The following is an 18,678-nucleotide window of genomic DNA, read 5'->3' as shown; positions in this document are numbered from 1 at the left end:
AGACCCTGTGGCCATGGAGCCCCACCTCCCCAGCCCTGGTGACCCCCACGGACTCGATGTAGCTGCCAAGAGACCCGGACTGCCCCCAGCCTCTTCTAGAGTGCCCAGTGTCGGAGAGGGGGCTCTGCTTTATCTTTCCCCTTCCCTGGGTACTGGGGTCTGACTTCCAGCATTCTCCCCAGCACCACCCCCTACAGGAGAACTCCCAGCAGCTGCAGACTTGGCTAAGGTAGGCAAAGGAGGACCAGTTTGAGGATGGAGCCCAAACCCCCAAACCCCTCGAGTCTTGGGTGACTCCAGTGAACAAAAAGAAGCAGAGTATTTTTAAATTTTATTTTATTTATTTTTGTCTGTGTTGGGTCTTCGTTGCAGTGCGCGGGCTTCTCACTGAAGTGGATTCTCTTGTTCTAGGCGCGCGGGCTTCAGTAGTTGTGGCTCGCGGGCTCTAGAGTAGAAGCAGGTTTTTCTGAAGACAGAAATCCCCACGGACAGGAATTCAGCACCTGCCAGCATCTCACTTCTCTGGGAATATCCTCACTCCCAACCAGAAAATTGTTTTGAAGAATCGAAGAAACGCAAGCGTGTATTTTTCCTCACTGGGAGTAATGGTTTTATGAGGAATGTCCAACTATCTTCCCAGAAGAGCTGTCTCTCCTCAGGCTGGAGCCCTCCACCTGCTGTCTTGGGCATCTTTTCTACAAATGTGGACCTGGGCAGGAGTTATATTTGCAGCCCTGCTTCTATCTGCCTGTCTCCTGAAGGTGGCGCTGTAACACAATTGCAACGCGTCTGGGAATATCGAGGAAACCTCGCCGCTCATCTGCTCACACCCACATTTCTTTTTCAAACGTCTGAAATAGTGCAGTGCAAGAGAAATACAGTGGGAGCTACTTATGTAACTTTAAGCTTTCTAGCAGTCATATTTTAAGATGTAAAAAGAAATAGATGAATAAGCACAGGAAAAGATGCTCAACATCATTAGTCATTAGGGAAATGCAAATCAAAACCACAATGAGGTATCACCTCACAGACATTAGGATGGCTATCGTGAAAAAAGGAAAAAAAAAAAGAAAATAACGTGTTGGCGAGGAGGTGGAAAGTTGGAACTCTTGTGCACTGTTGGTGGGAATGACAAATGGTAGAGCCAACAGTATGGTACTTCCTCAAATAATTACACAGAGACTCACTGTACAATCCAGGAATTCCACTTCTGGGGTACATACCTAAAAGAATTGAAAGCAGAGACTTGGACAGATATTTGTACACCCTTGTTCAGAGTAATGTATTTCACCACAGCCAAAAAAAGGTAGAAACAACCCAAGGGCCCATCGACAAATAAAATGTGGTTGTACATACCACATGTATGGAATATTATTCAGGCTTAAAAAGGAAGGAAATTCTGATACACACTGCAACATGGATGAACCCTGAGGACATTATGCTAAGTGACATAGGCCGGTCACGAAAAGACAAATACTATGTGATCCCACTTACATGAGGTCCCTAGAGTAGTGAAACTCATAGAGACACAAAGTAGAAGGGTGGTTGCCAGGGGCTGGGGGAGGGGGAATGGGGACTTGTTGTTTAAGGGGTACAGTTTCCGTTTTGCAAGATGAAAACACATCCACACAACAACGTGAGTATATTTCACACTACTGAATTGTACACTTAACAATAGTTAAAATGGTAACTTTTATGTTATATGTATTTTACCACAGTAAGAGTTTACAAACAGGTGAAATTACCTTTAGTCACATTTTTATTTATCCCAGAATATTATCATTTCAAATATTATCATTTCAAAATGTAATTAATTTTTACGATTATTGAAATGTTGTCTATTCTTTTTATCACACCCAACTTGGAAATTCAGCGTGTATTTTACACGTACAGCACACCTCAGTCAGACCTAGCCACTTTTCAAGCACTCAATAGCCATCTGCACGCATCTCCATCATATTTGCAAAGACCCACGCCTCCCCTGCAACACACCTGCAGCGCAACTGCAAATACACCTAGAGTTTCTCTGCAAGCCTCCCACATCCCCTGCAAACATGCCCGCAGCTCAGGGGCCCACCCCTCAATCTAATCTCCGACATTTTCAGAGAAAGCACTTGCTCAAGGAGCGCGTGCCAATGCCAAATCGACGTTTGCAGGTTGATTTGACCTGCAAATCTCCCCATCTTCTTGGCATAAATTTGCATACCATTCATGGGTCCAAAAGTACAGCAGCAGGGCCTCAGATAGTCATTTCAAAGTCAGGGAGGCGGTGACCTGGGGCTGGACCGCAGGCCCCCTCCTGCTTCCCTTCCAGCTCTCTGTCCTCCTCCTCTTCCAGGAAGGTGATCAGTTCCTCCTGAATTGCCCCCATCTCCAAGCCCAGGCTGCATAGCTGGCCCAGCAGCTGGACATCCACCAGGCGGAGGTTCACCTGCGGGTGGGAAGGGGCAGTCATGGGCATCCCACCCCAGAGGGCAAGGGGTTAGTGTGCCCCTGCCATGAAACCTGCGTGGGAGCAGGTCTCAGCTCAAGTCCCAGGATCCTGAACCTTTTCCTAGGCCCATCAGCACTTCTTTGTAAAATCCAGTTTTGGCAAGAATCCCCCCCTCCTCCTTATTTGATCGGGTTCCTCACCCTCCCCCCTCCCCCAGGTGATGGCGGCTCACCCTGACCCGCCTTCAGCAAGAATCCTGCTAGATAGCTTGAGCCAGAATCCCCCTATACCCCTGATGTTTCCTCCTTGGAATTTTCTACCCCCTGACCCCTCTCCTGCTCCTTGGCCGTAAATTCCCCCTTGCCCATGCTGTATTCAGAGCTGAGCCCAATCTCTCTCCTCTACTGCAAAATCCCCATCACAGCAGTCTTCATACCTAGAGCCTTGCCATCTTTAACAGGTGTCATAAATTACTTTCTCTTTAACAGTCCTGGCCCACAGCACCGCAGGTGGGATCCTCACTGTGTCCCTGGACTCTGCCGTCCTGCTTCTGTCTCTGATCTCTGCCCTGTCTCCCTTTGTCTTGGTTTCTCCATTGCATTGTCCCTCGCTGTCTCCATCTCTCTCATTCTTTCTCTGTGTCTTGAGCCCTAGTCTCTTTGTCTCTCTTCTTGGGTCTCCCTCTCTTGTGATCTGTCTCCATCTCTCTGTCTCTACTTGGCTGTCTCTGTCTGTCTCTGTCCTTCCATATCCCTGTCTTTCTGTCTGTCTCTATTTCTCTGCCCCTGCCTTGGACTGTCTCCACCTCTCTGTCTTTCAGATTTAATGAGTCTGTCCTTGTTGCGGCTCTCAATCTCTGCTTTCCATCTCTCGTCTCTTTCTGGGTCTCTCTGTCTCTGCCTCTCTCTAGTCCTGTCTCTCACTCTTTGTGTCTTTCTGTGTCTCTGTCTGTGTCCATCGTTCTCTGGGTGTGTCTGTGTCTGCCTCTGCCTCTATTTCTCTATTCCTGTCTCTGACTTTCTGCCTTTCAATCTCTGGCCCTTTTTACTTACATTCATTCCTATTCATTTATCCACTCCCCCCACCCCATCTCTTACCCCTCCAAACCCCTCACTCACCAGCTCCTTCCAGAGCCACAGCAGACTCTCCCTGGCACCTCCAGTGTCAGCCCCTGGGAACATGAGGGTCTGATCCACCCTCTTCACTGGGGGCACCACCCTCAGGGCCCGCGGGGGTGGGCCCAGCCCTGGGGGCACCAGTCCAGCCTGCCTCAGCTGCTTCCACAGCTCCATAGTCTCTGAGCAGTGGCAGCCAGGAGCAGGAAGTAGCAAGGTCCAGAGTGACCCAGTCCCCTGGGGAGCCGGGGGCTGGGTGGGGGGAGTAAAGGGCAGTGGCGGGTAGGAGAGGGCCAGCCCCACCCCCTCGGGCCACCCAAAGTCCATTCTCCACTGAGAATCAGCAGCTTCGTGTGTTTTTATTTTGTTTTAATCAAAGTCTAACCTTAACTCTGCTCACAAGGATCCAACCTCAGCCCCTCTGGCGGAGGTCAAACTCCACCTCTCCCGGCCTCTTCTCAGGCCTGACCCCTCCCCAGTGTGTGGGTGCCCGGCCTCACCTCGTCCCGCCCCCTCCTGGGTCCCACCCACTCCTCCTCCCCAGCCTCCCCTGCAGCCCTCTTCTCCTCTTGATCTCTGGCTTCCCCTGGCTTGGGCCTTGCCAGTCTTCTCAACTCGGGCCCTCCCAGGGCTTCCCAGACAATGTGGCTGAGGAGCCAGGAGTGGCTTCCGAGAAAACGATCCCTTGGCCAGGGTGCCTCGGTGTCCAGGCTGTTGGCCCACAGCTGAGCAGCCAGTTCCGCCGACCCTAGACTTGCCCAGAGACATCATCACTAGCAGCTTGGGCCCCGTCATGGAGAAGGTGGGGAGGCACTGCGGGCCTCCCTCCGCTAGAACCCCTCTTGCAGGGGTGTTAAAATTCCACCTATACGCCAAGTCTCCCAAGTCTCCGACTCCAGTCCTGACCTCCAGACCACTACTCAGCATCTCCAGCTGGATGTCTCAGGCATCTCAGGGTGAATGTGGTCAGAACAGAACTCTCAGCTGGGATCTACCCCACTGTATTCGTTTCCTATTGCTGTTGTAGCAAGTGACCACAAACTTGTGGCTTAAAACAACACAGACTTATCATCTTACAGTTCTAGAGGTCAGAAGTCTAAAGTGTGTCCACAGGTCTGGGTTCCTTCTGGAGGCTGTGGGGGAGAATCCATTTCCTAGCCTTTCCCAGTTTCCAGAAGCCACCTGCATTCATTGGCTCATACGGCCTTCCCTGCATCATTCCAACCTCTTGCACCTGTCATCACGTCCTCTACTTACTGACTTTCCTGCCTCCATCTAAATAGGACTCTGGGACTTCCCTGGAGGTCCAGTGGCTAAGACCCTGCACTCCCAGCGCAGGGGGCCCGGGGTTCGATCCCAGGTCAGGGAACTAAAATCCCACATGAGGCAACTAAGAGTTTGCATGCCACAACTAAAGATCCTGAATGCTGCAACTAAGACCTGGCGCAGACAAATAAATAAATAAATATTTTTATATAAATAAATAGGACTCTTGTGGGACTTCCCTGGCAGTCCACTGGTTAAGACTCTGCACTTCCACTTCAGGGGGCACAGGTTCGATCCCTGGTCGGGGAACTAAGATTCCCACATGCTGTGCAGCATGACCGGAAAAAAAAAAAAAAGTAAAATAGAACCCTTGGGACTTCCCTGGTGGCGCAGTGGTTAAGAATCCGCCTGCCAATGCAGGGGACATTGGTTCGAGCCTTGGTCTGGGAAGATCCTACATGCCGCGAAGCAACTAAGCCCGCGAGCCACAACTACTGAAGCCCGCGCGCCTAGAGCCCGTGCTTCTCAACAAAGAGAAACCACCGCAATGAGAAGCTTGTGCACCGCAACGAAGAGTAGGCCCTGCTCGCTGCAACTAGAGAAAGCCCGCGTGCAGCAACGAAGCCCCAACGCGGCTAAAATTAAATAAATAAATATAAATACATTTATAAAGGAAAAAAAATAGAACTCTTGTGATTACATTGGGCCTGTCGGGATTATCCAGGATAATCTCCCCATCTCAAGATTCTTAATCACATCTTCCCTTTACCATACAATGTAACATATTCACAAGTTCCAGGAATCAGGATGTGGACATTTGGGGGGCGGGGGAACTATTCAGCCTACCACACCTACCCTTCCATACCTGCTACTTTCCCAGTTTCCCCCTCTCCAAAAATGGCATCGCTATCCTTTTAGTTTCTCGAACTATTGGTTCTGTCTTCAAAACAGACTCATAGGGGCTTCCCTGGTGGCGCAGTGGTTGAGAGTCCGCCTGCCGATGCAGGGGACACGGGTTTGTGCCCAGGTCCGGGAAGATCCCACATGCCGCGGAGCAGCTGGGCCCGTAAGCCATGGCCGCTGAGCCTGCGCGTTCGGAGCCTGTGCTCCGCAACGGGAGAGGCCGCGTCAGTGAGAAACCCGCATACCGCAAAAAAAAAAAAAAAAAAAGACTCATAATCTGATCACTTAGCACTTCCACTGCCCGGTCCCTGCTGCTGTCCCCATTCATCTCTTGTCTGGACGATTGCAGTAGCCTCTTTGCTGGCTCCGTGCTTCCCCCCTTGCTCTCTAAGGTCTGTTCTCCACCTGGCAGAAATGATCTTTACAAAATGTAAATCAGATCGTGGCATGCCCCGGCGAATGGAATAAAGCAGTTTCTTGCTAACCTCTCTGACCCAGTCTCCCACCTCTCTCTCTGCAAGCTGGTCCCACCTCTGGGCCTTTGCACTGGCTGTACCTCTCTGCCTGAAACACTCTTTCCCCAGATCTTTGTTTTTGTTTTTGCGGTACGCGGGCCTCTCACTGCTGCAGCCTCTCCCGCTGCGGAGCACAGACTCCGGACGCGCAGGCCCAGCGTCCATGGCTTATGGGCCCAGCTGCTCGGTGGCACGTGGGATCCTCCCGGACCGGGGCACGAACCCGTGTGCCCTGCATCGGCAGGCGGACTCTCAACCACTGCGCCACCAGGGAAGCCCTCCCCCAGATCTTTGAATGGCTGTTTCCTTGTTATCCTTTACCTCCACTTAAATGTCACCACTTCACAGAGGTCTTTGCTGATGGCCCTGTGCCCCAGTCACTCCCTGTTATATTGCCTGTTTTTATTTGCCTCTTATCAAACACTGTCTGAAATTATCTTGCTTATTCATGTGTTTCTTATCTAGCCTCTTCCTGCCTGGAATGTCGACTCCCTGAGAAAGAGTCTTGGTCCCATGGCAACCTCACTACTGCAACAGTGCCTGCCACGTGGTAGGACTCAGTAATTATTTGTAGAAGGAATGAATGAGTAATTCTATCCACAAGACTTCATATTGAATTTTCGCATTAAGATGTAGCCTGGAACTCCAAACTGAAATTGCCAACACATCACAATACTAGTCTTGAGATCTCACCTCTGTCCTTTACCCTGAGGTCTAACCTCACCATCTACTGGACGCTTCCCTTCCCTGACCCTGCTTTAAAGAAGAGGCGGACAGTTTCTCAACGCATCATTCCCTGTTCTAAGGAGGTAGCAAGTTAGAGGTAGAAGAAGTCCTCAGGCGGACTAAGAGTGCAGTCGGAGGGAAGGATGGTATTCCGACAGGAAGAACTGCCCACGCCCTCCTAGGGAAAGGCTGCCGAGTCCCATTTTAAGGCCCATGGCAGAGGGAGCTCCAAGCGATCCCTAAACCCGAGAAGAGTAATAAGTGTGTGCTCCTTTAAGAGGAGGGCTGGAAAAATGGGGGGGCGTGGCCATAAGAGAAGACGCCCAACCCTGAACCGGGTGGGTTAGGTAAGAAAAGACCAGCCCCTTCCGGTTACGTAATCCTAGCGAGATGGCGGCCCCCGGGGCGGTAAGTGAACGGAGCTTCTGGAGCCCCCCAATTAATGTCCGCTCTGCTTTCAGGGCCTCTGTCGGCGCCCAGGGACCAAGTAGCGAGGGGGAGCAGGGGGCCTCTCCCGCTAGGCCTCGAGTTGGGCGCGGAGACGTGTAGCCGTCGGGGGCCGGGAAGGATCGGTGAGGCTCCCAGGCCGCGGAGGAGAGAAACCAGTGGTAACCAATGGGGAAGCAGCGCGTGCGGTCCGAGAAAGCGCGCCCAGCCAATCAGAGGGAGGGATCCGACTGCGAGCTCCTGGAGCCGAGGGGCTGGCGAGAGTGGGACCTGCAAGGGATGAGGGTTTGGGAGGAATTGGCAGAGAAACTGGGATTTGAGGTGCAAGGGTAGGGAACCAAAGGTGAGGGAAACTCATGGGAGAGTTAGAAATTTTGATGGAAAATCAAAGGGATGATGGGGGGTGGGGGCAGGATCCAAGAGGTGAATTTGGGAATTCTAAGGGAAGGACCTAGGGGAAATTAAGGGGAGGATTTGCCATATTGTGGAGAGAATTTAGAAGGAATTGGGCAAAATCAAGGAATGGACCTAGGAAAACTTAAAGTAAGAGGTTGGGAACTTAAGAGGAATTTTAAGGGAAAGTAAGGATTTGGGCAAAATTATCGGGAGAACTTGGTTAAAGCAAAAAGAGAAATTGAGGCAGACTAAGAGAAAACTTTGGAGGGGAAATTGAAGGAAGAGTTTGGGAGCTTTAAGAGATAAGCTAAGGGTGGTTTGGAGAGAAATTAAGATTATATTTGGGGGAAAGGAATGCGTTATTCAGGAAGTCTGGTGGGATTTGGATAAAATTAAGGGGAGAATTTGTGGGACATTAAGAGTTCAGATAATAGAGGTTTTGAGAGAAAGTGAGGGCTTAGGAGGAAATTAGGGGGAGAATTTAGGAAAACCAAGACCGTTTGGCCAAATCAAAGAGAATTTAAGGTTGATTAAGGGGAGGAACTTGGGGGAAACATGGGGAAATTTTATGGATCCGAAAGAATTGGAAGTTCTAAGAGAAGAATTAAGTGAGCAGGGAAGCACTGAGGAGGGGAGATTTGGGAGCAAAAGCAGGGGGACCTGGCTGTGTGTCTCACAGGAGGCTCCAGGCTCAGCCTCTCCTCCCCTCTCCTCCTCCCCAGTCCCTTCGCCTGGTGGCTCCAGTATGGAACAGGGGTACGAGCGGCATCCGTGGCCTGAGCAGGTCAGTGGACCCAGAGGGCAGTCAGAGGAAGGGGAGGACGCTGCTCCAGTTCCTGGCTGACCACTTCTATGATGTGGAGGCTGTGAGGGAGTACCTGCTCCAGAAGCAGGTGTTGAAGGTGCTCCAGAAAAATCGGTGAGAACCCCTGGCCTGCACGACCCTGCTGTTCAGGCCTCCCCAGTCAGTGCCCACCCTGCCCTTGCCACTCCTGGCAGCCCTGGGGCTTCCAGTGCCAGCCTTGCCCACTTGCATCTTCGTCTCCAGCCCACACACTTCCCAAGCTCTCCGGCTCACAGACGCAACCCAACGCCCATCTCTTCTTGGAGGTCTAGCTGGTACTTCAGACCTAACATGGCTAACCCTTGGTTTCCCCTGTAAAAAGCCTTCTCACCCCCAAGCCTTCTCCATCCCAGTCAACGGCACCATTGCTTACCCAGTTGTTCAGACCACATTCTAAGGAATCCCTGATTCCTCTCTTTGCATCCCTTCCCTCCACATCCAGTCCATCAATAAAATACCAGAATATCCCAAATTTGACCGGTGGTCGGTCACCTCCTCGCTGTTTATAGCCTGGTCTGAGCCCTTTCATTTTATGGTTCGATTACTGTAGTCATCTCCTAACTGGTCACCTTTTGCCCCCTATTATAGTCTACACAGCAGCCAGAGGACTCTTAAGAAAGGGAAACAGATAACATTACTACTTTGTTTAAAACCCTCAAATGGGGCCTTCCCTGGCAGTCCAGTGGTTAAGACTTTGCCTTCCAATACAGGGGGTGCAGGGTCAATCCCTGGTCGTGGAGCTAAGATCCCTCATGCCTCATGGCCAAAAGACCAAAACATAAAACAGAAGCATTACTATAACAAATACAATAAAGACTTTAAAAATGGTCCACATCAAAAAAAAAAAAAATCTTAAAAAAAACCCCTCAAATGGTTTCCAACCGCAACTAGAATAAAAGCCAAACTCTAAGGCCGAAAACCTGGCCCCTACTGAGCTCTGAGACCCCTACCAGGGACACCCCTCACCCCCGCTAGCTCGGTGTCCTTATTGCTATTCGTTCAACCATCGTAATTCAAGCCCTGAGCCTTTGCACTAGCTGTTCCCTTAGCCTGGCAGATTCTTACCTTGGCCTCTGCATTCCTTCCCACACTCAAATCTCTGCTCAAGTGTCACCTCTTCCAAGCAGCATTTCTTAACACCCAAATTAAATTAGCCTCCTCTATCCCTACCCCTGACCCAAGCCACTCCTGGTCTGTCCCTTGGTGTTAATTTCATCACAGAATTGACACTCTGCAATTTGTTTTTACTTCCCGGTTACCTGTTTCCCCGGTGAAATAACTTCACAAGGGCAGGGACACTTATCTGCCTTTTGATTACCACTGTCCCCCGGTGCCCAGCACTTCACAGGCCCTCAGTAAATATTTGCAGTCTTTCCTGCCTGCCAGTCTCAGTCCTGTGCTGTGGACTCTGACCCTCTCAGCTGCACTGGGGCCTGGCGAGGGTTGTGGTGTTCCCAAGGCTCACCCTCGGCTACTGTTCTCCCGGCAGGTCCTCCACCTACATCAAGGAGCGATATGGCCCCTACGTCGCAGGTGCCTATTTCATCCTGAAGCAGGGAGGCGCAGTCAAGTATGATGGCAAAGGTGTCACAATGGGGTTGGGGGAGGCGGGAGAGCAGCTCTCTAAGCCCCGGGCTCTTCAGTCAGTCAGACAGGCTTCCGTGTGTGCCCTGGTCTCTGCCCCCTCCTGGCTGTGTGGCTGGGGACTTGTTCCTGACATCTGTAAAATGGGATGGTAGTTGTGTCTAACCTACAAGGTGCGCTGTAAAGATTCAAAGATATTTTGCAATCTGGACACTTGTCACAGGTCACAGGCTGGCTTAGCACGTGGCTCAGTCGGCGTTAGTGCGTCTTCTCCTTCCTCCTTTCCCCTCCTTTTTCTTGCCTTCCTCCTCCTCCCTTTGTTTTCCCCTTTACTTTCCTTTTTTGAAAACAGTTCATGTAGGCTTCATCTGTCCCTCTTCTTGGTTCCAAGTAAAATTTTCACTTGGTTTGAGCACTTCCTCAAGCACCTTCCTTAGTAGTGATGTACCTGTCTGAAAACACCTCAACTTTTGCCCATCTACAAGGATTCTTGTCGTATAGCTCTTTTCTCTGTTCTCAGTAATCTCTTCGACCGTCAACTTCCAGGTATGTAAAATTGGCCAGATGTTCCATCTTTGATGGGGTTGTCAGGGGATCCAGTGAGACCAGACACGTAAAGCCCTTAGTTCAGGGCCTGGTGTGTAGTGCGTGTGCCATGTTCTCTTATTACGGGGCTGGGAGTGTTCTCAAGAGGTTGGTGGCCTGGGGGACCCTGCTGACACTCCCTCTCTCCCCTTCCAGGTTTCAGGACAAGGAGTGGATGCGGCCAAATGGGCGTGGTCTTTCTGGTGAGCTCTGGAAGCTCCGGGAGGTGCCTATAGAAGCTGTTGACGCCAGCGGCTGTGCCATCACCTACCAAGGCCTGGACAACCTCTGTGAGTGGGGTGTGGCGGGGACGGGTGGAGGTGGGCAAGGTCTGCGCTTTCCCTTTCGTGGTGGGCCCCAGAAGGACCCTCAGTGCCGTCTGCCCTCTGCCCCTGCAGTGGCCCTGAAGGAGCTCCAGTCCCTGTCGCTGCAGTGTTGTCCCCATGTGGATGACTGGTGTCTCAGCCGCCTCCACCAGCTAGCCAACTCGCTACGAGAGCTCTCGCTGGCCGGCTGCCCCCGCATCTCTGAACGGGGCCTCGCCTGCCTCCACCACCTCCAGTGAGACCTCAGCTCAGGCTGGGCCCCCAGCCAGGGAGGGGCGCTCTTGGGCACTTCCCACATCCCTGCCTCCACGGTGGACCTAGAGCGTTTGCGGTGGGTCAGCACAGATGAGTGGCACAGGGAGCCTCTAGGAGGATGGGAGAACTCCTAGCCTGCCTTTCTTTTTGTTTTAATGAGACCCCAAGAAATTTACACTGTTGCAGAACCACAGTAGGAGCCAGAGGTGTCTGTTTGTAATGAACACGGTGGGTCTCACGTAGTTGAACAAAGATTTTTATTAGAAAGCTAGGGGTTAACGTGGGGGTGGGTACGCTCCCATACACCCGCTGCTACAGACGCCGTCCTCATGCGTGTCCTCACGCCCCAACCTTGCCTCCTCAGGAACCTCCGCAGACTGGACATCTCTCACCTTCCTGCCGTGTCCAACCCAGGCCTCACTCAGATCTTGGTGGAGGAGATGCTGCCCAACTGTGAGGTTCTGGGGGCTGACTGGGCCCAGGGCCTCAAGTTGGGGCCAGAGGAGCAGTCCCGCGACACAGCCAGCAGCCCCATCCCTGCCTAGCCTTTGGCCCCGTCCGTGTGGAGCTGGGTCTCAGCCGGGCTGTGCTGAGAGGTTAACAGCTCACCCTTCTTCTAGCTTCCAGTTGGGTTCACTCAACTCGGGGGGTCGGGCTAGGATCAGAGGCACTGGCAGGTCAGAGGCAAGAGGAGTGAGGTGGCTTGTCCCCTACCGCGGGGGTGCTCTGGCTGGCTGCACCCTGGGGTGAAGCAGCTCCTGTCAGCCTGTCAGGCAGCCCTTTCCACACCATTCTCTCCTTCCCAGTTCCAGGAACCCCCTTCTCCTGCCTCTTCAGGCCTGGGGGAGGTAAGGGCTTCTGGCTGCAAGTAGCCTCAGGGAGTTGCACTCTCCCTTGTGGTGCTCCCACAGCGCGCCCACCTCTATGTCAAGAAACTTCTCTTGACTTTTGTCAGAGAAACTTCTCGACTTTTCTCAGAAGACTCTTGTAGGATTATCTCACTTGAGTGTGCTACTGTTTCCTGCCAGGACCTGACTGATACAGAAGGTGCTATGGGCATTTTATAGGGATGGTTCTTCCCTGTGTGGGACGACTTAAGCTCACTGCAGGCTGAAGCATCCCTGGGCCACCCCCACTAAATGCTGGGAGCATCCTAAGCCCCACAGTGTTCTCGCTTATTGAGTTACCGACTCAGCTCCAAATTCAGCTTGCTTGTTTGCTCTGTGAAAATTGATCCTGGGCCTTTGAAATATTTTTCCTTTGCTAAGTGGCCTGATAAGGTTTGCCAGTAGAGGGCGCTCGAGAGACGTTCCTTGAGCGAGGCAAGGCTTTTGCTTTCTGGCGGCACTCAGGAGTGCCAGCTCAGCGGCCCTGCAGCACATGACTGCCCCGCGCACCTGCTTCCTGAAGCGTCAGGTGGTCAGCAGCTTCCCCGGCACCCACCACCCCTGACCTGGCAGTTCTATAGAGCCTCCACTGACGCACCTCCCTGTGAATGCCTCTCCACCACACCCCCGAAGGTGGATTTCCAGTAAATTCCAAGGCACCTTACCAATGAATCTCCCTCCTTATTTCACTTTGCTGTGAAAGTCATTAATTCTCTATATTAAACTTTTCCCTGTTCAAATTACCGTATGGTTTTTCTTCTCTCCAGACTGGATCCAAACTGATAGAGCACTGGCATTTGGAGTGTTCCCAGAGATAAACACACAAAGATGGGATTTGGGGCTTGGTTTCATCCCGCCTTTGGCTTGAGTGCATTGCTAAGCTCCTCGGCAGTGGGAAAGGAGACATTAGAAATCCATGGGCTAAACGTCCATCGACAGATGAATGGATAAAGAAGATGATGTACATATATACAGTGGAATATTAGCCATTAAAAAGAATGAAATAATGCCATTTGCAGCAACATGGATGGACCTGGAGATTATCATACTAAGTGAATTAAGTCAGAGAAAAACATCATACGATATCACTTATATACAGAATCTAAAAAAAAAAAAAGATACAAATGAACTTAAAAAACAGGAACAGACTCATTTAGAGAACCAAGCTTAAGGTTACCAGGGGGGAAGGGTGGGGGGGAGGGATGGACTGGGAGTTTGAGATTGACATGTACACACTGCTATATTTAAAATATCAATAGATAGGGAATTCCCTGGTTGTCCAGTGGTTAGGACTCTCATGCTTCTGCTGCTGAGGGCACAGGTTCAATCCCTGGTTGGGGAACTAAGACCCCACAAGCCGTGTAGTGCGGCCAAAAACATTTAAAAAATAAAAAATAGATAACCAACAAGGACCTAATGTATAACACAGGAAACTCTGCTCCATATTCTGTAATAACCTAAATGGGAAAAGAATTTGAAAAAGAACAGATACATGCATATTAATCACTTTGCTATACACCTGAAACCAACACAACATTGTTAATCAACTATACTCCAATATAAAATAAAAATTAAAAAAAAAAAACCAAAAATCTAAGGCATGCAACCGCATCACGAAAACGCTATTGCCTGGGGTCGTGATGAGGTGCCAACTGAAGCCTTGTGCCCCGGGAGGCCCTATGGCTGCTGCACTTGATGCTGTGGCAGTAATGACAGTTCTAAAGATAGGGCCAGGCAGATTGCCTGGAGTGCCCAGCTCAAGTCACCCCTTCAGAATTGGAAAGCTCCCATGGCAATCCCCCACCGCCCCCCAAAGTTCTTACTTGTAGATACTGCTGAAAATACAACACAACATTTGGGTTTTCGAGTTGCTAAGTTATGACAGTTGAATTCCCAGTCTTGACAAGTTTGTCATACGAAAGTGAGGGCACTGACTGGTAAACAGTGGGATCCAGAAATCTGGAATCGGGTCATCTGGTTGGACCCAAAGGAAAGATGATCTCGAACTCCCAAGTCACTGGGAGCCTCCCTTACCAGTGTGAGGAGACCACCAGCCATCCTGCTCACAAGCATTCCCTGCTGCCACTAGACCCACAGATGCCAGGGGTCAAGCCTCAGCACGCTCCAGAGGACAGGTGCTCACTACGACCCAGAAGGGAACTGCTCTTACACTGAAGGGCAAGACTTGCAGACAGATGTAGAGTCAACCCTGGGGAACCTGCACAGCAGTGGGTTCTCAGGGTGTTAGGCCAGTGGATCTTACACTGCATGGGGCCAAGTTCACCGCTAGGAGGGCACTTACTAGAGCTTCTGGGTATAACAAGTTAGCCAGTGCAGCTGGCGTGGTCCTGACAGCTTGCTTAGTTGGCTGGCCGGCAACAGTGACCTACGGTTACTAAGGCGAGAAGCCAGAACCGCCCTGGCATAATCTGGAGAGGGAGATTCAAAGGCTGGGGGAGACAGGAAGGTGGGGTGCTCCGCTTTCAGCCCGCACACCCACCCGACCACGCTCCACAAGAGGGCAGCTCTTCAGTCATTCTCGACGTTCCACTTTACCTTCCGGCTGCCGAGCGGTTTCTCTCTCCTGACTGCAGCATTTGCAGACTGATGCACACGGCAGCTCGGCCCCCGGTGGAGAAACCTCCGTGCCCTGGGAGAAGCTAGATGAGCCCAGAGTCGGGGGGCCTGGACCGCCCCACCCCGGCCTGGGGGGAAGAGGGCTTGGAGACCCCTTCCAAGGTTTCTCAGGGCCCGGCCCCAGCCCCCTCTTGCTTTTATTCCATCAGTATTCCCCACCTTCTCCATACCCTCTTCCTCCATCTGGTCCCATGGGCTCCATTATTCAATCCTGGGGAGAGGGAATCCGCTAGACAGATGATCAGCTGCTGCTGCCCTGTCCAGGACAGGGTTCCTGAGGTGATCCGGGCAGTTCCCAACCCGGGTGGGGGTGAAGGGGGTCAGGCCGGGCTCACTGGGGGGCCCTGCGTCCCAGCCCAGGCTCCAGGAGCTCTGGTATGAGGCGGCCCCACCTGCCTGCCACCCCAGACAGCTGATGCAGCCCAAACAGCAGACGCCTCCGGAGGGCTGCGACGGAAACACCGGCAGACACCCTCTCTGGTCCCGGGGGGGCCGGATGGGAGTGTCCCTGGAATCACCATGCCTGCCGCTGTCGGCAGAGCCAGGGCCTCAGGGCGTGGCAGAGCCAGGGCCTCAGGGCGTGGCAGAGTCAGGGCCTGCGTGTGGGACCAGGGAGGGAGGGAGGAGGCACAGGGGTCAGCGCAGCTCCAGGGCTCCTGGTGCCCCCCACCGCCCCGTTCACTGCCCTCTGGCTTGGCCCCCCCTCCCCCCACCCCTTCCATCTGCTCCTCCCCGGCTCCTCTCTGGGTCTGGCTGCCTCTGCCTGGCTCTGGCTCGGCTGGCAGACTCCCTGCTCTCTGCTCCCACCCCGTCGTCCCTCCACCTGCCCCTGCACATCTCTCCACCCTCCCCCACAAGGGCTTCCCTTATCTCTCGCCAGCTGTCTCCACCTTCCCGTCCTATCTCTCTCTTCTTGCAGCTCTCTCCTCTGGGCCTTCCTGAATCTCTGCCGCCTGTCTCCTCCCTGCCTGCCCCCGGGGTCTCCCTGGCTGTCTCTTCTTTCTCTGCAATGTCCGTCTCTGCCTGTATCCCCTCCTCCCCACCAGCCCCCTTCCCCATCCCCACCCTGACTCCGGGCCACACACCCCCACCTCTGGCAAGGTCACCCATGCCCTTTCAGCACAGTCACACACACACACACACACACACACCCTCCTCCCCCGGCCAGGCCCTGCCCCTGGCCTCCAGCCTGGCCACTTCAGGACTCTGCCTGCCCTTGGGCCATTCTGACACTTCCCAGCCCCTCGGCCTCACCCTCCCTTGGACTCTCTCCCAGGCCCCCTGGTTCTCCCCTCCCCAGCCTGTCAGCTCCCGGTCTCTGCAGCCACCCCTGCACCTTTCCCGCTGTCTCACCAGAAAACCAGCCCCAACACGCCACAGCCCCATCCCTCAGGTCTGCCTCCTGTCCTCCCCCCTCCCCTCCCTCAGCCCCGCCCCGGTCCCTCCCGGCCCCTGGGGCCCTCCCAGCCTCCCACAGACCGGCTGGGCTGGGCTGGGCTGAGCTGGGCTGGGCTGGGCGGGGCTGGAGAACAACAGTGCTGGAGACACCAGCGCTGCCGGCGAGGGCAGAGGGCCGGCCCAAGGCCCAGGGCGCTGGCGCTGGCCAGAGCCAGACCCAGAGGTAAAGGGGAGGGAGCCGTGCCTGGGGTGGGGACTGTCAGGCGAGGAGGTGACCCCGGTGATACTGACTCCTGGTAAGGGGGATGAACTGGGGGGAGAGGGAGGTTGGAATGGCGGAGTCCCTGGTCTCTGGGGTGCGGATGGGGAATAGGTAGCCTCCCGGGTTTCTATGAAAGTAGAAGGAGCTGGGCTGAGTGGAAAGAACAGGGTGCTGGAATGCGAGTAGAATAGGGATTCGTACAGGGTCGTTGGTGGAGGGCTGGTTTAGGGTCTGAGACTACGAGAAGCCCTGGAGGGCTCGGCAGGGCCCGAGGGCCCGCCCCTGCACCCCAAAAGGCCTCTGTGGCTCTTTTGCAGGTCCCACAGCTGCCCTTTCCTGGGCCGGGTCATGCGCTGCCCCAAGTGCCTTCTCTGCCTGTCAGCACTGCTCACACTCTTGGGCCTCAAAGTGTACATCGAGTGGACGTCTGAGCCCCGGCTGGGTAAGGCTTACCCGGGACCCCGCAGCACCCCACCAGGCCCCACGCCAGCCAGCCCTGAGCCCACCCTGCCGGCTAACCTCTCGGCCCGTCTGGGCCAGACTGACCCGCTGCCCTCGGCCTACTGGAACCAGCAGCAGTGGCGGTTGGGGACCCTGCCCAGTGGGGACAGCACTGAGGTGGGGGGCTGCCGCGCTTGGGGAGCTGCCGCTGCGGCCGAGATCCCCGACTTCGCCTCCTACCCCGAGGACCTCCGCCACTTCCTGCTGTCGGCAGCCTGCCGGAGCTTCCCACGGTGGCTGCCCAGGGGTGGCGGTGGCCAGGTGGCCAGCTGCGAGGACCCCGACGTCCCCTACCTGCTGTTGGCCGTCAAGTCGGAACCAGGGCGCTTTGCAGAACGACAGGCCGTGAGGGAGACGTGGGGCAGGCCGGCTCCCGGGGTCCGGCTGCTCTTCCTGCTGGGGTCCCCGGCGGGCGAGGGGAGGCCTGACCTAGGCTCCCTGGTGGCTTGGGAGAGCCGCCGCTACAGCGACCTGCTGCTCTGGGACTTCCTTGACGCCCCCTTCAACCAGACGCTCAAGGACCTCCTGCTGCTGGCCTGGCTGGGCCGCCACTGCCCCAGCGTGAGCTTCATCCTGCAAGCCCTGGACGACGCCTTCGTGCGCGTCCCCGCCCTTCTGGACCACCTGCGGGCCCTGCCGCCCAGCACGGCCCGTGGCCTCTACCTGGGTGAGGTCTTCACCCAGGCCAAGCCCCTCCGGAAGCCTGGAGGACCCTTCTACGTGCCTGGGTCCTTCTTTGAAGGCGGCTACCCAGCCTACGCAAGTGGGGGCGGCTACATCATCGCGGGGCGCTTGGCACCCTGGCTGCTGCAGGCGGCGGCCCGCGTGGCCCCCTTCCCCTTCGATGATGTCTACACCGGCCTGTGCTTCCAAGCCCTGGGCCTGGCCCCCAGGACCCACAAAGGCTTCCTCACGGCCTGGCCGGCAGGCCGCACTGCTGACCCCTGTGCTTTCCGTGACCTGCTGCTGGTGCGGCCCCTCAGCCCCCAGGACAGCGTCCGGCTCTGGAAACAGCTGCGGGACCCTCAGCTCCAGTGCTGAGACTCGGAGGTGGGGCGGGGCGGGGAGGGCAGACCTGGCCTGGGCCTTGGCGCCAGCCCCTTGCTCAGCCTCTCTTTCTAGGCCTCGGTGCGAGGAAGGAGGTCCTGGAATGGAGGCTGCCTGAGCCCTCCCTGGGCCTCCCCAAGAGGCGACAGACTGTTTCCGTCTTTCAGTTTCTGAGGCCTGGAGTCGTCGTCTCTGTCTATGGGGCCTTGAGGCAGTTTACGGAGCAAAGCTCAGCTGCACCCTGACCTTCACACCAGACGCTCTCCCCACCCTTACTGGGCAAGGCCGGCTCCGATGGCCTCTCGGTCACCTTGCTGGACACCAGCTTTGACCCGTTCTATGGGAGACAAGAGGCCATCTCTGGAGGACCCCACCCCCATCCTGTTTGCTGAAGCTGACCTTCCAGCTTGCAAAAGTTTCTGGAGGAAGAAGATAGCTCAACAGCCTTGGCCTTATTTATCTCAACTGGAGAAGCACGGGTGGTCCCAAACCAGTCATGCTGGCCTCTCCTCCCACATCCCCAACTCCAGGAAACAGAAACCAGAGGTAG

At 54.4% G+C, this 18,678-nt stretch overlaps 3 protein-coding genes across 5 annotated transcripts; 2 read left to right on the top strand and 1 right to left on the bottom strand.

The window, feature by feature from the left end:
- Window positions 1-936: 936 nt before the first annotated feature.
- ERICH4 (glutamate rich 4) lies at window positions 937-3,959 on the bottom strand. Its single transcript, XM_004271371.4, has 3 exons — window positions 3,553-3,959; window positions 2,207-2,431; window positions 937-1,223 (listed from the first exon to the last, which is right to left on the bottom strand). Exons 1-2 carry the CDS (start codon window positions 3,874-3,876, stop codon window positions 2,240-2,242), a joined length of 516 nt encoding a protein of 171 aa, XP_004271419.3. The 5' UTR covers window positions 3,877-3,959; the 3' UTR covers window positions 937-1,223; window positions 2,207-2,239.
- A 2,911-nt stretch (window positions 3,960-6,870) lies between these two features.
- Window positions 6,871-13,023, top strand: DMAC2 (distal membrane arm assembly component 2). Of its 2 annotated transcripts, XM_012533515.3 has the most exons (6): window positions 6,879-7,367; window positions 8,525-8,721; window positions 10,136-10,216; window positions 10,972-11,105; window positions 11,214-11,376; window positions 11,761-13,023. In XM_012533515.3, the coding sequence occupies exons 1-6, from the start codon at window positions 7,350-7,352 to the stop codon at window positions 11,939-11,941; spliced, it is 774 nt and encodes a 257-aa protein (XP_012388969.1). In that variant the 5' UTR covers window positions 6,879-7,349; the 3' UTR covers window positions 11,942-13,023. The 2 variants fall into 2 exon arrangements, with proteins under 2 accessions (XP_004271291.1, XP_012388969.1); XM_004271243.4 differs by lacking the exon at window positions 10,136-10,216 and having other exon boundaries at window positions 6,871-7,367.
- Window positions 13,024-16,393: 3,370 nt separating this feature from the next.
- Window positions 16,394-18,523, top strand: B3GNT8 (UDP-GlcNAc:betaGal beta-1,3-N-acetylglucosaminyltransferase 8). 2 transcript variants are annotated; one of them, XM_004271244.4, is made up of 2 exons: window positions 16,394-16,541; window positions 16,898-18,523. In XM_004271244.4, exon 2 carries the CDS (start codon window positions 16,929-16,931, stop codon window positions 18,120-18,122), a length of 1,194 nt encoding a protein of 397 aa, XP_004271292.1. In that variant the 5' UTR covers window positions 16,394-16,541; window positions 16,898-16,928; the 3' UTR covers window positions 18,123-18,523. The 2 variants fall into 2 exon arrangements, with proteins under 2 accessions (XP_004271292.1, XP_033286790.1); XM_033430899.2 differs by having other exon boundaries at window positions 16,409-16,614.
- The last annotated feature ends 155 nt before the right edge of the window (window positions 18,524-18,678 follow it).

This window comes from Orcinus orca, chromosome 20 (genome assembly GCF_937001465.1).
Source record: "Orcinus orca chromosome 20, mOrcOrc1.1, whole genome shotgun sequence".
Classification (NCBI taxonomy): Eukaryota; Metazoa; Chordata; class Mammalia; order Artiodactyla; family Delphinidae; genus Orcinus; species Orcinus orca.
This window is presented reverse-complemented; position numbering and strand designations above follow the sequence as displayed.